Raw genomic sequence first — 24,471 nt, 5'->3', positions numbered from 1 at the left:
TTCGCATTTTTGGACACCATGCTTTCTAACAAATCTCATTAACAAAAAAGCACCAAGGATAAACAACTTGTTTCTGAAAAATTAAAGAGAGAGTAAAATTCCAAATTAAAAAGAAAGAAAAGTATCATTGCACTTTGTTTCTGATCACTCCCTTTGAAGAGTCTGTGTTTCTTAGAGGGCTTCAGTCTCAAACACAGTTTTGTTTAACTGGTTTTGATTCATGAGACCAAGTCAAAAATTTTCCAATTAATAACCTTGTGAAACGATGTCAGAAATCATTATTTTATCAAAGTATAAAAAACGTGAATAAAATATCAATCTGAAACATAAAAGTCAGCTAATTCCAGCATAACTTTCCAATACTTCTCTGACTTTAATGTCAATTTTATGTACAACTGCTTATTTCACATTCTTGATAAAATATCAGAAAGCATAGAAACCTTTCATACAATATCCCTTTAAAGAAAAATATGGTAAAATATCCTTTTAAAAAATGTTCAACTTTATCAAAACTAGAACAAACCACTGGAGAGTACTAGTATACAAAATGATTAATGAATGTGGTTTTGTTTTTGCCTTTTTCACAAAATAAATTGCTTCATGTTTTAGAAGACAGTACTATAAAGATAGCTGGTAACAAAAGGGAATTATCAGAGCTTCCTAAAATAGGAAGAGATGAAACAAAAGATCTAATCGAACAAGAAAAAAATAGCTTAACTGGCCAAAGAAACTGACTCAGTTTGACAAATACTGTTAGAACTTTCATAAATGACTTCTGAACATTTTGCAGTCAGGGAAGAGTGAACGTATGACGGAGATAAGATGAATGGGCTTAAAGTAAACAGAAAACAGACTCTGAATACAGCAGACGCAAACAAAAAAAGCAACTACATTAGAAATGAGGGGCTCTGCCCCTCAGTGATTTCACACCTCTGCAGGTTAAAGAAAACCACACAGTCTTTCTGTGAAGTTCAGTGCTGACAATCACATTGGTGTTTAGCACCATCTTATATTACCTTTGGGTACAAAAAACGCTTTATACATCCCCTCCCTGTCAATGAATATGAGAATCTGAAATTAATTCAGGTAAAAACCTTGTACTGCACACCTTTCTTCCCATCCCCAGTAAAACGCATGGTTAAGGTAGCTATGAAAAGCTGCTCATGCACACCTGGCTTTCCTTTGCTGTTCTCTTTTCCAGCTGAGTTGAAAAGCAGATCTCCACACTTCTGACACAGTAAGAGGCCCCAAAACAAACGGTATACAAGGGAAGGATGCAGTACCTATTATCCCCTCTATGATACTGTATTAGTGTGTTTCACCTGGGTGCCAGAAACCATATATCTGTTTGAAAATTAAAGAAAGACTTAAAACTTTTAGAGACGAAGAACAATTTTAGTAGTGAGCTATCCTTCCACATACGGTGATCATGTTATATGACTATGTCTACAGACAGTGAAAGGAACTGAACAGAAGTACTTACAGAGGACTCGAGAGGCTGCTGCATTCTAAAATGTGAAAAGATTATACAAAGGGCCTCTTTCTTAGTTTATGTGACTTATTAATCTACAAGCTGGGATACAAGGGGAAATGGTTGTTAAAATCCTAGCATGTTTTACATAAGAAACCCAGACTATGATATCTAAGAATGTACAAAAATTACCTTTTTCACAGTTTTATCTGGTTCAAGAGCAATATCTGGAATGTTTGCATCAACCATCAGGGAAAACAAGTTCAAAATCAGATTTGAATACCTAAAGAAAAGCAAGAAAGAAAAACACAGAAATGAGTTAGAATTCAGCATTTCTTTCTATTATCAAGAATACTTTTTGCCAGGCATGGTGGCACATACGTCTCACTAGGGACTGCCTCACAAGTTCAAGGCTACATGGTGAGTTCAAGGCCAACTTGAACTACACAGGGACTCAAGGCCCGCCTGCGCTATGTAGTGAACTACATAGTGAGATCCTCTTTCAAAAAGCAAAACAAAATAACCCCACAATTCTACAAGCAGTAACACTTGGATTTTTCTAATGAATACCAACTACTCCTTCAAAAGAAAATAATCTGAGACTGTTCAGTAGGTTTTTCAATGAAAACCTTGAAAAAATACCATATTCTGAGACTTTCATATAACACTATATCTAGATCCCTTACCATGGACAAACTTTTGAAGTATACATCTAAAAATGACAGTCTTCTTCACTGTTTACGAAGTACCTTCCAGACAGGATCAGAGAACTATCCAGTTTCTACTTAATAAGCATCTTATAATATTGAAGATCCACCTTTGTTAGATAAGGACAAACAGGGACTTCCCTTAGACTATTTGATCACATCATGATTAAATGAATGAAAGGGAGACAGTACAGCCTATGGGACAAGCATGAGCATACTCCTGGGATGCTATGCATGGTTTTAGGAGTTATAGTAACTGGTCTGGATATGAGCAACCCAAAATGAAGGAAAAAACTTTAATATAGTAGCCTACCATATTAAAATTGGCCAAGACATCTAAATAATGATGGCTCTGCTGGTCTCTAACAGGGAGTAACGGTTTAGGTTCACTAATCCTCAAAGTCATCTTTTTCCCTCAAACAAGGAGAAAGAGTGTTCTTATTTCAAGTGTACACTACATGTGTCGAAACAGGAAAATGAGCTTACACTGGACCGATACCACTTCATTCGCCCTAGGAGTTATGCTCTGGGTGGCCCTTTCTTGGCACAATTATGATAAAATAATTGAGGCTTGACTTTGGGAATGGATGTAAGGTCAGGAAGCTTTGGTTTTAGACAGTGACTGTTTTTTAGCCAACTTCACAGAAAGTGTCAGCACAAGCGCCGTCTCCTCCAGGGGACACAGGTATACACTAGTAATGCATCACCTTTACTCTGCACATTTCCTATCTATAATTTTTAAAATGCACAAACTGTTACTTAAAAGCTGTTTAATACTGACAGAATGATAATGGAATTTGTATAAAAATGACTTTATATATGAGCTTTACATGACCTATTTTATTATAAGTTTTGGATTTTATCCTCCCCATAAGTCAAGAGGGACTCTAATGAAAATCTCTAACGATGTATTCTTGTAATCAAGCTGGCCCTAGCCCATTTATACCCTTAAAGAAATAGGTATGATCATACATAAACACCTCTGGCCTACCTTTAAGTTACTAATTTCTTTGTGGGACCTGATAAATGTGTACCACAGGTGCTCCGCTTCTTTCCTTACAATTTTATTCATTCATCCAACAAGTACTTACTGAGTGCCCACTATGTACATTGTCCTAGGCACTGGAGATACAGTGGCGAGGCAAACAAACAAGGTCTCTACAAAGTGGGAAGTCATTCAACAAACTGATTAAGAATGTAATTTTGTCTGGCTGATAGAAAGATTTTAAAAAGAACATGAAAACAAATAACCCCAAAAATGAAATGAGTCAGAGATTGGTGGGCTGGGCGACAACAGGCCACCTTAAGAAGGCACAGTCTTACTCCACATGCACTCAGAAGCAACTGAGTTTGAAGAGTCCAGGGGCAAGCTCCGACGGGCATTTTTAAAAAGTTCACGCTGGGCATTTTGTGAGGAAAACAAATGGAAGTAAGGAAACCATAAAATAGATTTCCAGGCAGAAAAGAAACAATACAGAGGCCAGCAGACCACATTTTGAGGATACACTGGTTGATACTTGCAGACTCAGTGGAGACGGGGTGACAGGACAGAAGGGCTGAATGTCACCAAAGACACCGCCTAAGTAACTGACAACCTGGTTACTCAGCAAAATAAAGAAGGCTGAATGGAGGAGGAGCAGGATTCTAGACAAGGAATGAAGAATTTCACTTTAGACATATTGACTTTAAGATGCTTGCTAGGTTCTTAGTAGATATGCCAATTAGGCCACTAGATATCCTCAGAGAGGATATCAGAACTGGTTGTATGATTTTGAATCCATCAGCATTAGAATCACACTTAAAGTGACAGTATTAGATAACAATGGAAAGAAAAAACTTTAATGAGAAAGAAAGATTCAGCATCAAGCCCTATGTAAAGATAAAGAAACTTCTAGATAGTTCAGTAGGTATGTAAAAATTAAGGTAAAAGAGGGAAGAAATCAGCAAAACATTTGGTGCAGGTTATTAATTTTGCTAAAGTGAGATAACTAGCCAAGCAGGCTGGGTTAAAAGAAAGTAGTCAGTGAGGTGTGCTGTAAAGAAACGCGCAGCATCAGGGCAAGGGTGCACTGTGTAACAGCACTGCTGGCCTCTTCCACTGGAGGCCGCAGCACTGACCCAGCAGGACAACCAGGAGTTATCCAGGCGCTTCTCAGATATGCCCTAGGTGGACGAGGGACTTCACAGAAACCTCCCATTCAGAACCACTGATTTAAACCCAGTGAGAAGGACACAACTGTTGGATTTTCTTCAGTAGCATCAGCTGTTCTTCTGGACACGTGAAATAGGAAGGCAGAAAGTTCTGACCGGAGTTAAGGGTTTCCGTAGCTGAAAGTACAAGGCTGTATACAAATTGCTGAATTTAGAAGAAAGGATAAGAAGAGTGATTACAGTCTGGGGCCATAAAATTTAGTGGGGAAAATAAAGTGAGAATACGAGGCAGATTATGAATGGTGGCAAACTGACCAGGCTGTACATATCAATGAAGTAGAAGAATAAGGAAATATCTAAGAATGAGCTGAGAAACCAGGGCTGGCAGTGCACATCTATAATCCTAGCTCTTTGCAAGGCCAAGGCAGAAGGAGCCTTTGAGGTCAGGAAGACTCTGTCTTAAAAAACAAGAAAGAAAGCAACAAAACCCAGTGGTGGTGGACGTGAAGTACCCCTTAGAGTACAAAGTTTGAGACTGAGATTGAGATTTTTTTTGGGGAAAGGGGATCTACTATTATTGCTTAGAGGAGGTAGCCACGGCTGTCTCTCAGTGAGGAGCTCAAGTCCCAAAAGGCCAACACCCTGAGTATGCTGAAGTCACAGTAGCAGTCGTGAAGATGACAAAGTTCTCAGTGGGTGAGACAGATGCAGAGGTAGGGAGAAGATGGCTAGCAGTAGGGTAATGTGTCTTAACAGTGTGATCTTCAATAGAGCGGTGAGTGTGTGTGTGTGTGTATGTGTGCATGCACGCGCGCGTGAGCACACCTCTTTCTTCTTTAGAAGGCTGGCAAAGAAAGGGTCTGGAAGTGGCCATGAGAGCAACAAGTGTACCAGGCCCAGCCCATCTTGAAAATAAAGATGATCCACTTGACAGGGCTCCAAGGAATGTGGTATCAATGGATAGCCAGCTGTTACAGTTGATGTGACAGACAGATGCTTTTTGACCTGACCCTTGGCTCTGTTGACTATGGATTTCATTCCCACCTTGTCAGGGAAACCTTAAGAATCTATCATAGGATAACACAGCTAGGAGAATAAAAGACTCAATGTTGAAAGGAATATATCAGAAGTTTCAAACCTGCCTGCCTATTAGATTCACCTTGGGAACTTCTTAGACTTCAATACCTGGTCTTAATATCAGGCCAATTAAATCTGATGAGGACCTAAAGTGTCCCCTCCCACTGCCCCAGGCCCCAGGTAATCAGCAGCCAGGATCTATGTTGAAATATCTGCCTCTCTGGAAGCAGAATGTGTGTTTTTTTTATGGATATTGCTATTAATTTGCATTTTCCATTCAAGACAGAATAAATGAATTAAAATAGAAAGTCTATATTAAGTAGGGTGGTCATTTAATATCCTCCATACCAAAAAAAATTTAAAGATAACCAAAAACCTTTAAAATCAGTATGGAGAAAGAAAATAAGCTTAAGTATAAAAAATGATAGGGTGGGAAAATGTGCAAAACTGAGCCTAGCCATAGACAAACACTGTACATAGGGACATGAAAAGGAGCAGGCTTGGTACAGTGCTCATGACAAATGTACTCTCTTACCCGTATTTATACCAATCACTATGGCCACACTAGTCATGTAAAGATAGTTTAAATTTTCCAGGAAAAATCTTCAATACTGAAAAGAGAAATGAACTTAACTACATGACGTGGTATTTGCACAGTAGTCTAATTCCCCTACACTGTATTTGTCATGTAATATATTAGTTGAATCATGTAAAAACATTTATTTAGTAAGCGTTCTATCTCAAAGAAAGGAAACAAGGTAGTTAATGAAGACAGGAAGGTAACAAGAATAAATTCACTGATGTCTGAGGCTGTTTTGTCAAACATCCTCCAAGATAATATAAGAACCTTACTTGATATGGTTAAATGAATTCCTACTATTGCAGGTTTTAAGCAAAAAATACTGTATGTTTTTTATCACCAGGCTCTGTTTACACAAAGATGGAACAAGAGAAAAGGTTATGCTTCCGCTGGACCACAAAACTGCCAATGTTTCAGTGTTCCTACTGTTCCCATCAGAGTCCACGTATGACCGATTAATACAAGACGGTAATACATTACATGAAAAGCATCATACTATCAAATGTGCTCACTCATCTAACACAACTGTACCCATTCAAGACTTAGTTCAAAAGGGACTCCAAACAAACTGTGGACTATCAAGTTAATTATGTCCTAAATACAAACTGTTTACTATTTGTACTATATACTAAAAAAGTATTGATCAAAATTTTAGTCAACCTGATCTTATCCAAAATAGTGACTTTTTTTAAAAACCAAAAACTCCACAAAAATCTCCATAAAAATGTAAGACTGTTTATTTTGATTAACAGATTATTTGTAATGAAGGAATGGTAACTTGAGCTCTGTGTTCATAACCTGCTTCTTTTCTCATTTTACCGAGGTACTAGTAATCTGTTCGCAATGATTTACACAGCAGACTGCTTTCTTTCTGCTTTCACACCTCTGACGCTCTCGGCTATCACTCCCTACCTAACACCCTGCTGCCTCCTCAGCAAGACCCCCATGGTTCCTGTTCCACCTACTTTCCCATTAGCTTTGATAGTTTCATATTTAAAAATTCCAGGTAATAAAGTGGAACTCTCACCTCGCTAGAAGTACTTCTGCATCATCAAGCAAACTGAAAGAATACTGATTTTCTCACTATTCTTTTAGTATTTATTTCTGGGAAATGAAATCGAGCCACTCTGTAGCCCAAAGCATAAATAATGCGGGTGAATGCAGCTACTGCCACTAACTTGCACTTTCCACTTAAGACAGAATAACGGAACTAAAATATAAAATATATGGTACAGAGGTTGGGACACATGAAAAATTCTGAGTTTATAATAACAGTGCAAAAATGAAACTGGATTAGTAGAGGAAAGCCAGTCTTCTGGAACAAGCGACATTAACATTACCCAGAAACATGACCTCAGTGTAGTAATTCTGAGGGCTCTCATACAAATACTGAGAGACTTCATTCAATAAATATACAATGAATCTATGTTCCAAGCACTACATGAGCAACTGAGGTTACAAAGAAAAAAAGAGTCTACATGCACAGGCAATTCTATGCATTAGTTATATTTTCACCTGGAAGATAAATTTTCTGTTGGACTAAGAAACTTTATCTTCTATAGTGAGGGTGAACGTACCATTAAAGTCAAATGACCCTGTCATTTTTGACTAATCATCAGAGCCATGATTAACAAACATAATTTTTTTCCTGTCACTACATGATACTCAGTCTTAAACTGAAGGAAGCAAAGAGATAGAAGCACTGAAAAAAAAGAAGATGGAAAAAAATCAACATCTTTTCATAGTACAATGAGGGATGAGGTGTCAAAAATAAAGATAAAATTTACGTAATATTTAGATTTAAACATTAAACAAACTTCTAAAGGCTCCTGAAAAGCATCTAAAACTGAGGTTGACAAAGACACTAAAGAACAAAAATGAGCGAACTAGCATCACTGCAAATAATTTACATGCTTCATGCTTTAGAAGCCAATATGACACCTTTAATTCTGCAGGACTGCCTTCAGGAAGAGCTGAGAGGAGGGGTCATCTCCTTTCTCTCTCATAGAACTGTCCAAGGATGCAACGTGCATGTCATGAAAATGATGTCAAGCCCCTGACTTTCAGCCGCCTGCTTGCTTTCTTTTGTTATGATGCCAGCTTCCCAGCTGGTTAGCTTTTGCAATGGGATAATTAGGAAGTAGGAAGTTAAGAAATTTTATGTTTTGTTTTTTTTTTTTTTACTAAGATAAAATACAAAATGTATGTTAAGAAATACTGTCACCTGTATGCTTCAGGGAAAAAAAAGTAATGCTCGTGAATGCACACTTACGAACTATACCTTCACTTGCTCCATAAAACAAATTCACTAGAATTCTACATGGCAAGCCACTGACTCACCTTCGGAGGTGGAGAAAAGCCGTGTAACACTGCTTCCGGAACTCTTGGTACTGCTCACTCTGGGTGCCGCCCATTCCTTCTACCATTTCTTTATTCAGCTTCATCGGCGGAGGAAGAGGCTTCGGATCCCGACCCAAAATATAGCCAAAGTCTATGTGGAAGAGTTTGCCTGGATGTTGACAAGAAACTCATTTGTTTCCAGAATTATCTTTAAAAACTGGGGAGGAGATATGTAATACGATTGGTATAAGCAGTGTCTCTTCATAAAATAGATTAGTTCATAAAGAAGCCTGTTAAATCATCTGGCTCTGTTTTTCCAGGTGTGAGATTGTCCATTCAAACATGTTTTAGTTTACTTTAAGTCGTATTCAGATGAAACTAAATTTAAAATCATCCCACAGTAATACTAAATTAAAATTTCAAAACCTGTACAGTACCTAGGTCTCTAAAACCAAATTCTGGACAACTTTTGAGCAATCAGCATAAATTAAAATCTAGTGGCAAATTTATCAAGCTAATAAATTTAGGTGGACTGCATTTCACATAGAGGAAGACTATTTTTTATTTATGTATTCCTGAAGTGAGTCAATCTTTCCTTTATGGGGCTGGGGATTTAGCTCAGCAGCAAAAGCGCCTGCCTGGCAAGCGCAAGGTCGTGAGTTCGGTTCCCGGTACCGGAGGAAAACCAAAAAAAAAAAAATCTTTCCTTTATAACCACACACATACAAAAAACAAAAATGAGCAAAAGTCTAGATAGGTAGTAGTACTACTTTCATACAAGCATAAAGAAAACTATACTGTAAATTATCTGGAGTAAACAGAGTTATACCAAATTCGAGGCATAGGCTTACTCCATGAAGAGAAACAGCTTATGTGCAAATGATTATAAAAACAACTATCCAAAAGTTTATCACCTGGTTGTAGATAAGTAGCTGTTACAACATACTAACTACACAAAGAAAACCAATTTTCCCTTTATTCAAATCATCTCCTTGTCTTTTATTTTTATGTGCTTACTTTTTAACTTACAACTTACACTATGGTACCAAGTTATGGTAAAAGTGGCAAACTGGTCAAAATCTTGTGCGAACTCATTTTCTAAAAAGTGATATTTCTAGTACATTAAAGGCACATGGTAGAAGTTGGGTGTGGCAGCACAGGCCCCTAATCCCAGCACTTGGGAGCCTGAGGCAGGAGATTACTGTGAGGTTGAGGCCAGCCTGGGCTACATAAGCAAGTACAAGGCCAGCCTGCACTACACAGTGAGACCCTACTTAAAAAACAAAACAAAACAAAACAAAACATCAGGGGAGAGCACAAGTTGCATTTGTCAGATATTTGGTCACATACTTAACCAGTGACATCTTAATGCAAAGTCACTACTCAGACAACTTTTCACAGTGCTGATGCCTGGAATCTGTTATGAGAAGTTGTATTTAATTTCTTTTCCTTTCATGGTGATCTATAAAGATGAACAGAGGCCAAGTACGGAGCACCTGAATGTCACCTTGTTAGTATACTATCCTGTGATTTCAGCTTTCTGGGGTTAGTATCAAACAGCAACACTATTTTAATAAATGCTAGCTAATACTAACAGAACAGAAATAATTATGCTCCCTGATTTAACAATGGAGGTTATGACCCCATAATCTCACTGTTAACCTGAAAACAACACAAGTCAAAAATGCATTTATTGTACCTCACCTACTGTAGCTTAGCAACACAGTACACTAGAGAGGACGGATGGTTCACACTCCGGATCCCATAGCTGACTGGGAGCTATTGCTCACTGCCACCACTCTGCACAGTTAGAGTATCATACCACATGTTGCTAGCTCAGGAAAAGATCCAAATGAAAAATTTAACATGTAGTTTTTAATGACTGTGTACTATTTTTATAATACTGTAAAACAAGCCATCATTAAGAGGGAGATTTTACCTTGAATTTATATGATGATATCCTGAAAAAATAGGCATTTTAAAGTAATTTAAATTAAGAAAAGTAATTTAAGAATCTTCACAGGAGAAAAGAAAGTAAAGCACTCTAACTGGAACTTCCTCTACACTATCTGAGTCACTGTGAGTAGCAATTTGGTTACAATACTATATCACCTATTACATTAATGTTGCTGAATCAAATTCTACTCATCAATATTATAACACTGATTTAACTTCTTGTCTTAGTTACTTTTCTCTCCTTGCTGGGACAAAATACTTGACGCCCAAAACTCAGGGAAGAAAGGTATTTAGTTCAGTTTGTGGAGGTTTTAGTCCATAGTCAGCTTGGCTCCAAGGCAGGGTGGCATGGTGAGGTGCAACAGTTCAAGGCAGCAGAAGACAGCAAGAGCAACAAGAGCAAAAAGGAATGGAAGAGCAAGCATTTTTTCCTCCCTTACATTGTATGCAGGCTACTTACACCATCTCAGTGCCCTCCTCTTGCACAGGCTGAGGAAGTTTACAACAAAGGGAGGACCCTGGCCCCCTGCTGGGTCACTTAAACTTTTAAGCTGAAGTTGACACAATGAATCAACCATCACAACATACTAGGCCAGGCTATAAACAGTCATCTTAGGGCATATGCACTACACCCTAAGATGCAGAACTGCTAAGTTACTTAGTTAAGCTTCTAAATTTCTCAAGTTGACAGTATATCATTACATTTATAAATCTGTTTTACTTTTTATAGTTATATACAAGTAGATATACAATAAGTGGGTATCAAGTTTTATGCTACCCATATTTAAGACGATCAAATATGCCACCCTAGGGCAGTGATGGCGAACCTTTTAGAGACCAAGTGCCCAAACTATAATGCAATGCACTTATTTATCACAAAGTGCCAACACTGCAATTAAACCTGATTATTGAGGCTTTAGTTTAGAACAAATAACTCATACATTAATGTCTTTAGTTTTAAAATGCAGTAACAGTGCTTTCAATGATACAGTTCTTTACTGAAAAATAAAAGCCTGCATTTGGCGTGCTGTTATGACATGCTCAGGAGCTGACGCAGTGCTGGGGTGACTTGGCTCACTTGCCCACTTGAGCATCCAAGCCATAGTTTGCCACTACTTTCCTAGGGGATTTCATTTCCATTTAAATGTATCACTCATAACTGAAAAATTCCTTTGCAAGAGTTGTGGGCTTAATTCACTGGTAAAGCACACAATTAGAATGTGCAAGGTTCTGGGTTAACCTCTAGTCCTACCACCAAAAGGGAAAGAAAGGAAAAGGATAGAGAGGGAGGGGCGGGTTGAGGAGAGGAGGAGAAGGGAAATAGGGAGGGGAGAGGACAGAAGCTCTCTTTCAGAAACCCCAAATGGGCTTTAATAGTCTAAGCACAATGAAATGGAGTTTTTGAGAAATCCACATAACAGGTTCTAAAGGAAGTCTATGATTCCAAAAATATGAGAAAGTTTCAGAAAATGCAATTTAGTAACTATAGTACTCACTGCAAAGTATCATCTAATCTCTTAGGGCTCTAGCAAGTCAGGCTATTCTTTTAATTTTTCATCAGTTCCTGAAACGTCCATGATCAACTTTTGTTAAGGATTTCATGGCCTTCAACTACACATTTATTCTCTGTTCAACTACATAAGCATGTCTCTGAGTGCGCAATTCTCTTTCCAGAGTTCCCAATAATTTTCTACCTTTTTATACCATTCTTCCCTTTAAGAAGAAAAGGGATAAAAAATAATAATGATAAAACATTAGAAATGATACAGAGCTTCACTAAACAAGATGGTAGGAATTCAACAATGGTTGTTATATTGCATACTGCTGTCTTCAAATTAGTTATTCAGATTACCAGATATAAGCATGCAAAGTTGGTAAAAAAAAAAATTTAAGCATTAACTGTTCTTTATCACTGCTATCCTTGTATATACATTTATACTTTTTTCCCTTCCTTCTTTCTTTTCTCCTTTCCCTCATCCCAGTTGTTCCCTCTCTTTGAGCAATTTCTTGTTTGATCAATCTTGCATTCTTACTTCTGGTAATCTGAGCAACTTCTTTGAAGATAACAATATGTAATGTAACAACCATTGTTAATTTCTTATCATCTTGTTTGGAAATTCTGTATCATTTTCATTATTTTTGTGTTATTTTGTTTTTGTTTTTGTTGTTGTTATTTTGGGTTTTTTTCCCTTCAAACTAAAAAAAAAGGGATATAAAATGCATAGTATTACATGTGTAAGTGAACTCTTCTTAGTTTGATATACAGGGCATATGTATGTATGTATTGGTTACCTCACTATGTAGTTCAGGCTGGCCTTGAACTCACTATGTACTCCAGACTAGGTTCAAACTTACAGCAATACTCCTGCCTCAGCCTCCCAAGTGCATCACTATGTCTGGCTTATTTTATTTAATACTGTTTTGTTACTGGTATAATTCCTAATGATATCGAACACTTGAATAGATGAACCAATATGACCAGTATTTTTTAGAAAACTGCTATCACACACAATTTAATGAACAGGCACCATGCTTTTAATATGACACCTAGTCCAATCTTCTTTATTTCATTGGAAGTATTACTGGAATTCCAACATTGGCTATGCATCATTGCTTACAAATGAAGGGTATACTTCTATCCTTCTTGTAATGAAATGCCAAAAGAATGGGATTATGGCCCCATTATAAGGTAGAACAGATTTGGCATCTAACAATGAAACCATTAAATACTTTGCAAGTTCAAAGAGCCATGTACTGTGAAACGAAGCTGTTAATGTTTGAAGAAAATTCATCCTCAAACATACCAAAGAAAATGGTTTTTAGAAGTTAGTATCTATAAATGCAACCTGTACTCTATAAAATATTTTTAAAAAGCTTAATGGAAAGGGCTAGGGGTTTAGCTCAGCGGCACAGCGCCTGCCTGGCAAGCGCAAGATCGTGAGTTTGATCCCTGGAACCGGAAAAAACAAAAACAAACAAAAAAAAAAAGCTTAATGAAGAAATTCAGGAAGTATGGTCTTATTCAAATCTAGCCTCTTAAAAAGTCAAAAAGTAAAGCTTATATAAAACAAACTGATGACTATAATTACCACCCTTTTCCCCCAACTTGACAGAAATTGAGGTGTTAATTAAATGTTCCTGTTATTTGCCTCATATAAACTTATTTGTAAAACTGTAGCTCAAGACAGTTGAGGTTCCTGGATTAAAGAGAATATACTACAGAAATTAAAAGTATTTACTGGTGCAGCTTTGCTTTTAAATTTCCACTACAATTTTCCTACAAAAATCCCTTAATTTCTTATATGAATGTACCTTTCCTGTAGTTTGCCACTAAGGTTAGAAACAAAAAGGTGACTATTATGGCTTGTATCTAGGTGTCCCTGCAGTGCCTCAGGCAGTCATAGGTGGGGCTTTTGAGAGGCTGCTGGAATGTGTGATGGTGGGGTTGATTCACAGTGCAATGCTAGCATTAAGGGTGGCCTATCCTGGATGTAAGTGCTACCCTCCCTAAAGGGAGGTAGCTAAGGGAAAAAAAGAGGGCTGCTGTTATCGCTTGCTGCTAATTGCTTGCTTCCTTGCTGCTTTGCTGCCTTCTACACACCATGAATTGTTTCTCCTCTGTGATGCCCCTCTGCCATGCCCCTGCCTTGGAGCCAGCCAACTATGAACTGAAACCTCTACAAACTGTGGGCTACAAAAGACCTTTCCTCCTTTAACTTTGGGTGCCATATGTTCTGTCTCTGTGTTAGAAAAGTAACTAAGACAGCGGCAAACAACTATACCATATATTTTTGAAATTAAAGTTTTCTATAAAAACCACATTCACACTGCTCCCAATACTTAGTAAACTTTACATTATAGTTGGTTAGAGGTATTCTCATACTCAAAAGCACAATCATTTTTATTGTTGTTTTTCTGGTACTGGGAATTGAACTCACAACGTTGCGCTTGCCAGGCAGGCGCTGTGCCACTGAGCTAAATCCCCAGTCCCTCAAAAGCACAATCATGATGCAATATATTTTCAGGAACAATCTTGAGTGCATAAAAACTAAGATTAGTAAAGACATTCCAATTATCTAATTGTGTCACATTATTAAGTTAACTAATGAAAAGGGGAAACCATATCTTACTTAATATACCTGACTATGTATTCCAGTTCCATTCAAGAAAACTGTTAAATGTTACAGTTTCATTTTTTTCTCAACATTAAACCAACAAAAACTTAGTTATGCAATATTCCTTTCTTCTAGAGAACCACTTCAATGTCTGGAGCAGAGCAATAATCCACAGAAGATGAAAAACAGTGGTCTCCAGGAGTAACTCTAAAGCATTTTGGCCTTAGAATGTTCTTAAAAACTGAAGATCCCACAAAACACTGTTTATGTGAGCTGTAGCTGTGAATACTTACTGCATTTGAAATTAAAAGTGAGTTTTAAAAATACTAATTTATTTTAAAATAATCAATAATTGTAACATGCCTTTTATGAAAAATAATTTCTGAAGCACAAAACAAAGAGGGCAGTATCAGGAGACAGAAGGAGTCTCATAGCTGCTGCTGCTTTCACCTATGCTATTTTGTCCAGTCCAAAAGGAATGAATCCAGTCCCAAACACACACAGACTTTAAAAAGGAAAGAGAATTTTAATAACCTTTTCAGAGTATTATAGATAGTTCTCTTTGTAGAAGAGAAAATTCTAAGCCCTTATTATATATTCTAAATAATTCAAGAAACTATGAGCTTGGAGCTCATCAATCTGTATTTTTATAGGATCTGTAGGAGAGTATTATTATAGTACACACTGAAGTTTGGGCAGTTCTGGTCTAGTTTGTACTAATACAACTCACAGTGTAGTTTACTAACTCACATTAGTTAGTTTACTGTGAAAAATTCACCTACCCCAAAATTATTCATTGCAAAGTGAAACAAATGCAGTTCCCATCCAGCATTAAAGAATGCATCAGCTAGTCCAGTAGGCTGGGCACATCTGAAATCCCAGCATTCTGGGAGGTTGAGACAGGAAGATCACAAGTCTAAGCCGAGGCTAGGTGATGTGGCAAGACCCTGTCTCAAACTAAAGGGCTGGGAATGTAGCAGTGCAGTGCAAAAGCCTCAGGTTCATTTCTAGTACTGTGCCAAAAAATAAAAAAAAAAAAAATCTGACAAGAAAATATACATTTAAAGTCTATAGCTTCACTCCATTGACTTGATTAAGCTATGTCAGACAGAAGATGATCCAAAAAAAAGGAGCTTAACTTCCCTCCATAACCTGACTTCAAGTTACTGTAACGAGCCTACGTATCATGTGGAAGACAATGCTTATTTCAGCAAAAGTGTGTTCTCCCTTTGTATTCCATACAAGTCCAATCCTTCTTTCATAACGCAGTCTAGGTTATTTTCTCTTAAGGTGATTTCCAGCTCACAGGCGTGCAAAGTATAGTGACTTATCATTTTTTACTGCTTCACATGAAAAGAAACCATGGCCTTTCACCACAAACTTTTTAAAAAAGCACCTTTACATCAACCACTGACATCTTTCTCATGATAGGTCTTAGTCAATGTACAACTAACTCTCTTAACATTTAACCTTCAAGTAATGCTCGATAGATCAAAGATTTAAAATAATGTCTCGAGGAAAATGATGCATATAAACACATGTCCTAATTGCTAAACCTTAAAGGAATAATTAGCAAAGACTAAAAAGTACTTGTGGATAGAAAGGGAACGCACAGGGGGCTCTTTTAATGTATATATGATGATGGACAATGGACCCATATGGAAACAGCATGTCCACGGGTAAACTACATTTTTAACATGAAACATTTTCCCGGAAACCCTATGGGTGCATAAAAATGACATGAAAAACAACTTACTTATTCATTTTTAAAACGCTACTGGAAGGTTTAGAATTACTTATATATTTAGAAAAGATGACATATATGACATAAGGTACCCAAAATTACCCAAAAGTAAGCTTCATACATAAACTGTGATGTGGAATTGTTCTTCAGAATTAAAAAAGTCCATCAGTGTCACATAATATTAAAGAATGACAAAAAAACAGGATAGAAGGTGCTTAGAGAAAAATGTCCTATTAGGATAGCACTGAGTGTTTTTCTTTACCTTGAGCCTTCTAATAAAATACTTAAAACATCTTTCTCTGGAGTGCCAAGAGAGACAGAAAGGCATTATTCCTCTCTGAAAAAGATAACTAAGATTAAAGAGGCAATCTTAGGATTTACAACTGATTATTTCTTCTTAAAAAAGATACTTAACTCCGTTTTCAGTTGTGAGTGTTTTTGTTTTTTTTTCTGGTACTGGGAATCGAACTCACGACCTTGCACTTCCCAGGCAGGCACTGTGCCACGGAGCGAAATCCCCAGCCCAGTTGTGAATGTTTTTAAAAATTATTCAGATTTTAATTCAATTGTAAAATCTGTACACCATGAACAATAAATAAATTTTTTCAGTTATCCTGGCCTTTATCCCCCTCAAATCCTCAAAAAAATCATTTCTCAAAAAAAAGTGATAAATTCAAACCAACTACTACAACTGATTACCCTGAATAAACTTCTTAAGGCTTCTTCTATGGACATCAACTCCAAAGGAAAAAAGTCATTGTCCAGTTCCTCACGAGTTTAAATCTGTTAACTTCTTGTCCAAAGAATACCATCACAATGCCTTAAAAAGTAAGACATCATCCCCTCCAGATCTTCAAGAAAACCGCGTCTGACTGACCTCTGCAACTCACTGACGGTGAGGCTGCCACGCTTCAACTTTCAGGTGGATGCACAGTGCCCTCTGCTGCACAAGACGAGAAAACTTCCACTAGCCTGAAGCACCCAAGTCCACACAAACTGGGGCAAAAGAAACTCCTGGGAAACATGAGACCCAGCCTCATACCTTCTATTTTAGGACACAACCTTTGAATTGATGTTGAAATTTTCTATTCAGTTAAGAATTTTCTTTCACATGTGCCTACAATTCTTAGTTGCATCCCTTCTGTCTCATCTGTATTCACAGGGGAGAACAGTTTGACAAGGGCAAGGCCCCAAATGACACTGGTGAAATGAAATCTGGGCGTCTCCTTCGTCTGAGCCATCTCTCCTACTAGGGAAAGGGCACAAACGAGGCAGTGTGGCTCTTAATTACTATTCTCTACACTGTGCAATAGAGCCACTCTCTTAACCTTCCCTGGATGGCAAATGAGAGCAGAAGACAAAGATATTTTATTTTGAAGGATGGAAGACATGTCATGTCACTTGATATAGTTGAAAAATGTCCCACCGGTTGTTGAAAGATTGGACAGTTGCCTAAGACAATCCGAAGTTTACAATTTTTAATATTGTATGCAATCGGTATTAACAGCACATGGATGCAAAATGAAAGATCAAAATATCTCAGGTATTTTTAAGTAAAAGCATTGAAATATCCTCCTATAAATAGCCAGAATCAAAATTCACTTTAGGTAAGTTATATGACATCTGTTTATAACATATGTACAATTAATGTAATGTGAAACTGCTCTGAAACATGGATTTGCTGTATAAGAGGCCTAAACACAAAAAATTTTAAATTATTGTAAGTGGTCAGAAGTAGATGAGTGGATTACACTTATATTCCATCTTGACATGACCCACCTTGTCTTCTGTAATCTAATTTCTTTAAACTAAACTAAGAATCTGAGAGCTTATTTCCTAGTAATGAAGACTTAAAATTCTAACTGCACAACACACCTGAGTGAAATAATTCAGGGAACAAGCAGGCAAGTAAAAACAAGAACTGTTTTAGTTTGTTCTGTTGAATTGCTGTTTTAAAAGAAAAGGGATGTGCTTCTTACCTAGAACATTTTAAGGATTCTGACTTTTAGAGACAGATGTGAAACACCTTTAAAATTGGTAAGATTAAAGTTTTTGTTTCTGAAATTTTAATGTTCATAATACAATTGGGAACTAAGCCAAAAGAGCATATTAAGTAAACTGCTTTTTCCAAATCCACTCTTAAAATACTCCTATCAACACACAGACCTGAGAACATTTTTCAAAATTCCAAGAAAAACATGTTATATTACCTGAAAAATTAATACAGTAATTATATTAACAACTAGACTACATTTAATTATTATATTAAATTCTGGCTATCATAATTTGGAATACCAAAAAGTCCTTATAGGAGATATCAATTTAATTTTTTTGTTTGTTTTGTTTTTTGAGACAGGGTCTCTCTATGTAGCTCAGGCTGCCTCAAATTCACGGTAATCTTCCTGCCTTCAAACTCATGGTGATCTTCCTGCCTTGGCCTCCCAGATGCTGGGATTACAGGTGTGCACCACCACACCTGGCTGAGATATCACGTTAAAGTTGTACTTAGAAAAGCTATTTCTGCAGAAGTCTGAAAAAACCTGGATTACTTCCTTAGCACAAGGAAGAAATAGCAATGCAGAAGCTCAGAAATATTTATTCATTCTTAATTCAACAGTGCTTTACTGAGCACTTTATCATAGTGTTCCTCAAGGCTCTGCAGGCACAGGAATAACCTGGAAGGGTAAGAGCCTACACCCTGAGGGGGAAAGGATGACAGTCACACTCAGTGGTGGGAGGACTTCTGTCCTGGTTGGTATCTCCCCAGCACCTAGTACATGTTCAGTAAATATTTGTTCAGTAATTACTCAGTAATATAATTACTGTATTAATTTTTCAGGTAATATAACACATTTTTCTTTGGATTTTGAAAAATTATAAAAAGGTATTGTACTTTCAGTTAATGGTAAATATTACAAAGAAAACGTAGAAATGAGAATAAAGGAAGACAGATATACATGTTATTTCAACTGGAGAGCTGAGGGCTTCCCTAAGGAAATACTATTAGAATTCAATAACTAACAATCAGCCTTGTGAACATCTGAGAAAAGAACTTTACAGAAAGAGAAAACAAGGGCACTTGCCCTGAGCCAGTAGTGTAACGTTCAAACAGAAGACTGGAGTGGACAAGCCACAGACTCATAATAAAGAATCTATGTTTTATTTATATTGTTTGGGCAAAATATGCTGGTGGCTTCAAAGAGGGTAGAGCAGCTGAGATAGAGATTGATCACACATGCAGCGCTAAAGCAAGGCCAGCCTGAGAACACAGAGAGCCTGAAGGCAGCCAGACAACTGTTAGGCAGGTCCTTTCCTCCCATTAGGAGAGGTGTTTCACCTGTTATGAACCTCTTGCTGATTGTATAAATAAACACACTGCAGTCGCTGGGCAGTTCCTTTTCTCCCTTCAGGAGGGCTCCACCTGACCTCAGCTTTCTGCTTTCTGCCTTGTGTCTTCCTGCCTTCAGTCCCCACCCCCACCACCCCAGGGGAGTTTCAAAAGCTGTGCTGGACGCAGCAGAAAAGCAGATGGTGGGCAAATGCGTGAGCTTTTCTTGAGGTGAAAAGTAGGTAAGTTTTTCTAATAGGCTTGATATGTGAGATGAGATTGAGAGATATTAGGTTCACTTCTAGGTCTATAGTTTGAACAACCCAGTGGATGATACTGCTATTCACTGGGATGGAAAAAGGAGGAAAGGAACAGGTTTTAGAGAGGTAGCGGGGAAAAGGGAAGCTTTTATAACTGGCCATATACAGTTACTATTTCAGGTATGCAACTGGATAATTCAATTGGAAGTTAACACAATGGATTAACACAAAGCTTCAAGTTTAGAAGTTGTTTGCAGATATCATGTCAAAAGATACAAGGCTAAAGAGTTCTCAGCAAGAAGGAAGCTGTAAGAGTGATGGAACTCCAAGAGGAAAAGCAAATAACCAGAGACAGAGTTCAAAGTGAATTACGCACATTTTGGTAAGAGAAACAGCATTTTAACTTGATCTGCACAGTAAGAGAATCGACTGCTTGCACACAACATGGGCTTTCCACGCAAACATACACTGCAAGTACAGAAGCAAGGTCTAGGGCAGTAATGGCAAACCTTTAAGAGACTGAGTGCCTAAACTCAACCCAAAACCCACTTATTTACCGCAAGTGCCAATCTTGTAATTAAAGCAGAATACCCAGTGCTCGGCTGCTGAGGCGACTTGGCTTGTGTGCTCACAGAGAAGCCTCTGCATGCCCAGGGCAGCGCATGTGCGCATGTTCGCTACTGCTGGTCCAGGTAACCATCTGCGGGTTACTGTATTACTAATGTGATTCTTACAAGGGCTGAGAGTGTCCCTAAATGCTCTTCCACAATACCCCCTGAAGGACTTTTAAAAGATGCTGTGCTTTATCTTCATTTACTCAACTTATTCCATTAAGTGGATTGTAGATTAAAATCACTGGCATATAAATTATGTCCGCTGATAGCCATTATTTCTTACCTGTTTTTGTTAGCAAAAGATTATCCAGATGTCTGTCTCCAACTCCGAGTATATAAGTGATCACACAATACCCAGCTGCAGAAATGGGAAAAAATGCAAACCAGATGAAATATCCCACTGAGTCTCAAAGCTATCTGTGTTACTTTAATTTAAACTTGCTTTTATCTGACCTCTCACCTAAACTCTCAAATCTGTAATCTTCATTAGATCTATTAAAATGCTATTATTTGAAACTCCAGAAAGAATTACTATTTGCTACCAAAAAAAAGTATCATTCAATTTTGTCAAATTATAAAGATTAACTGTATCAAAAGTTAAGGTAGCTTTCAGGAACCTTAATTATAACATGTGTCTAGTATTTCTCATTTTAGACTGAATATATGTGAAATATGACATCAAAGAAAAATTATTTACAGAAATATACAATGAACTGTCAATAATCCCAAAACCTTTAACTGTGTAACCTACAAAATAACAAAAGTAAATGAAAGGTTTTTAAAAAATAGTTTGTACAAAGACAATCTTGACATGCCACCAGACAGAACACTGAACGCACTCTCTTCAACAGTAAAGGCACTCATGTATTAAGTTCACGCCGTGGTCTTCTAAAGTACTGAGAAGAGTCACAGGGTCAATGCTGGGGAAGTCTCACTGATAACTGTTTTTTACCATTTTCAACTAAAGCCTATAACCCTAGCCATTATTTAAGCTACACAAACAGAATTTAGCAAATACCAACTTTTTATAGTTTATTTTCCCATACTGTATTTATTTTTCTCAATTAGAATATTGACAAGACTATAACTTGCAAACATATAAAACTATGTAGTGGCTCTTATAAACTCCCATATTGTAAAACAGTATTTACAAAAGTAAGTTTATTTTAGCTTATGTATAGAAATGACTGGTCCACATGTTCATGACCAAAGTTACCGTATACAAATTCAATAAATATTAAACTTCATTTGACTCAGGTTCTATGAGGTTCAAAAATATCTTAAATACTACCTCATAGAAATATGAAAAATGAAAAAAAAATACTATATAGGAGGAAGCAATTTCTAAGCCATAAAATAATATGAAGCTTTCAATATAGTTGTTAAATGTCTACCTTGTTCTCTTAATTTTGTGTAAGTAGCAGCATAATATGGATATAACCCTAAATATCACATTGATGTCAAACAAGTATTAACTGTTATATGCCACATATTACTCAGGGTTTAATTCTAGTGTCGGCTTCTTATTCTTTCTTAGAAATTTACTTTTTTAAATTCTTAACACATTCATGAAGACAGGCATAAATGATAGAAGACTCTAAATTAACCCCCTCAATATGATCCTTCTTACTTCCAGGAATGGAGTGTAAGTACTGACACCAAAGTACTATTCACTAGAGGCTTTCTTAACACAGTGCTCTTAGTTCAATTTAGTTTTTCTAACTAAAGCAGAATTACTTTCTCACTGAGACTTTTTCAGAGTCTACTTACTTGTGGCTGCTCAAGAACAGGAAAACCTAGGGGAAAGTTGACAGCTTCTAGGCAGAGATAACTCGTGATCATAAAATAGGTGAAACACTAAGGTCTAAACAAGAACTTACACCCTGTCATGACTATGATGGTAAAACACCAATGACTTCTTTTACCACCATTCTATATCCTGTGTTCTCTTTCTTATGGAACACTTGACTCTTAACATGTTCTAAAGTGCATGGGAATACAGAGTATCAGGCGTGTGAGCTTTTCTTTATTCGAACACATACTTGGAAAATGGTGGCCTGGAAAACTTACCACAGCTTTTAACGTAAGTGTCCATGACCTCAGCACTTATTCCATTTGGCCCATTCTCACTTGGTGCGTATTTTCTAAAAAAGTTCTGAAAAGACATTATTTACCTATTTAAGATTCCAAAACAAATGAATGACTTTGAAATTGTAATGACCAACAAAGTGTCTAGTCCAAAAGACAGTCAAGACAATCAGATGCTGGCTGAACAAAAGAATGGTAGGAATTCAACAAATGCATCAGCGTCTAAGGAGTCCCTTCTGATGGGACACACTACTACAACAGCCAACAGGTAAAACCTGCAGTCAGAAGAGTGCAACTGTGCAAAATATGCACGGGCAAGAATGTTCCTTAGCGCTGTCTGGAATAACAGAAATCGGAAATAATAAAAATGTTGATCAATTAATGTTTAAATAAATTTTAGTATTTCTACACTTTAGATATAATGCAACCTAGAATTTTAATGAATTATTTGTTCATCAATTAACTTTTGATCCTCAATTATGTGCCATGCACACTGTTTAAAGAATTATAGCAACATGGGAGAATTTCCAACTATGAACAATGTTTACTTCTACAGATAGAAAACTCCATATATTCTTCATAAAAACTAGGTACTGGTGGGAAGAATTATGCGTGAAGTGTGTAGGCATGTAAAATTGATACTGTACCTGAATGCTTCCCTCTGTATCAAGAACTTCAGCCACAGGGACAGACTGGATAAACTGCATGAAGCCTGGAAAGGAACGAACGCGCTGCAGTGAGCAGATCCTCTCACAGAGGCGCACAGGCTCTGCTGAGGACATGCACCGCTGCTGGGTACACACACTCACACCCCACAACTCACAACACCAGTGCACACGCCCTTCAGTTTGTACTGGCACTCATGTAACATCCCATAGGAACTGCTAGGAAGCTTTTTAGTTTTAATTAAGCTGATTGATCTGTACGTTTCTCCATGTACATTTGCTACTACTGAACATAAGGAACGAAAGGTAACTGACTAAGCTTCTTAAAGCTACCATCAAAAATGTCCCCTTTTTGTAGTTTTATAACAAATCACAATTAAATACTGTTTGGGGCAAAGTTAAAATTACTCTAAGGATCTAGAGTTCTGAAATATGATTAGCTAATCCTAAAACTGTATGTATACTCATTTGGCTGCTTCTGTGTACACTTCCACCTTTCGCCCTTTCCTGGAAACGGCGGGAGAGGGAAGTATAAATCCCTTATGCTACCAAAACGAATTAGAGGGGAACGGTACATGAATGAGAATGTGAATAAGTCTGGAGATAACAACAGAAACATAAATAACAAATATACGGAAAAAATCAAAACAATCATAGTTCACGATTATGGACAACTGTCTGGAATCAGTGAGCCTTACTTTGAAACAATGTGCATGCAGATTTATATCCATTTAGAGTACGAAATATCTCATTTATTCTATGTCATAAGTATAGAAAAGTCTGCATTAACTTACTTAGCAGATGTTTATTGTTTTTCTACCACACAGCAAGAAATATGCCAAGGAAGCAAAACTAGATGCTTGACCCTGCCTGCATATTTTAATGCTGATAAGCTTTACTTGGAGAAATCCTATGAATTAACAGGTAGCATGATATTGAAGATCTAAGTTACAGAGGAAACAAAGGACACCTGACATTCGAGTCATGTCTTCAAGAATAATAAAGGCAATGGGTAAAGCTATGTAGGGGCGAAAGTCAGACAGTGACCCTAACACGGCAGCAAGCTCTAAGACAAGAGGACGGTGTCTTAGAGAAGATAGACGGCAGCTGGCGTGGCTGACACTTCTGACACCAAGACAAAAGAAGAAGCTCTAGGCAGGTAGATGGGAGTTACACAGCTCAAGAACTTAAGAGTTAGGTCCAACATCTTGAAAGCTAGTAAATAACTTATACAGGACAGTGAGGAAGCACAGCTGCACGGTTCAAAAGATCTTCCTGAGGGGAAAATCAGAAGGGTGATGAAAATATTGAACAGGGGCTGGGGATTTAGCTCAGCGGCAAAAGCGCCTGCCTGGCAAGCGCAAGGTCGTGAGTT

At 37.3% G+C, this 24,471-nt stretch overlaps 1 protein-coding gene across 1 annotated transcript in view; it reads right to left on the bottom strand.

Annotated features, from left to right (window-relative positions):
* The window catches only part of Pik3c3 (phosphatidylinositol 3-kinase, catalytic subunit type 3), a gene marked incomplete at its 5' end in the record, with an annotated part of 114,156 nt that overhangs the window by 16,803 nt on the left and 72,882 nt on the right, over positions 1-24,471 (bottom strand). The window contains 5 exon segments of the mRNA XM_005372847.2: positions 1,664-1,754; positions 8,327-8,495; positions 20,627-20,701; positions 22,414-22,498; positions 23,079-23,143. Of these exon segments, the coding sequence (XP_005372904.1) occupies positions 1,664-1,754; positions 8,327-8,495; positions 20,627-20,701; positions 22,414-22,498; positions 23,079-23,143 (485 nt within the window).

Source organism: Chinchilla lanigera, unplaced genomic scaffold (genome assembly GCF_000276665.1).
Source record: "Chinchilla lanigera isolate Chin_1 unplaced genomic scaffold, ChiLan1.0 scaffold00001, whole genome shotgun sequence".
Lineage (NCBI taxonomy): Eukaryota > Metazoa > Chordata > Mammalia > Rodentia > Chinchillidae > Chinchilla > Chinchilla lanigera.
The sequence above is the reverse complement of the archived record's forward strand: the minus strand, read 5'-3'. Positions and strand labels throughout refer to the sequence as shown.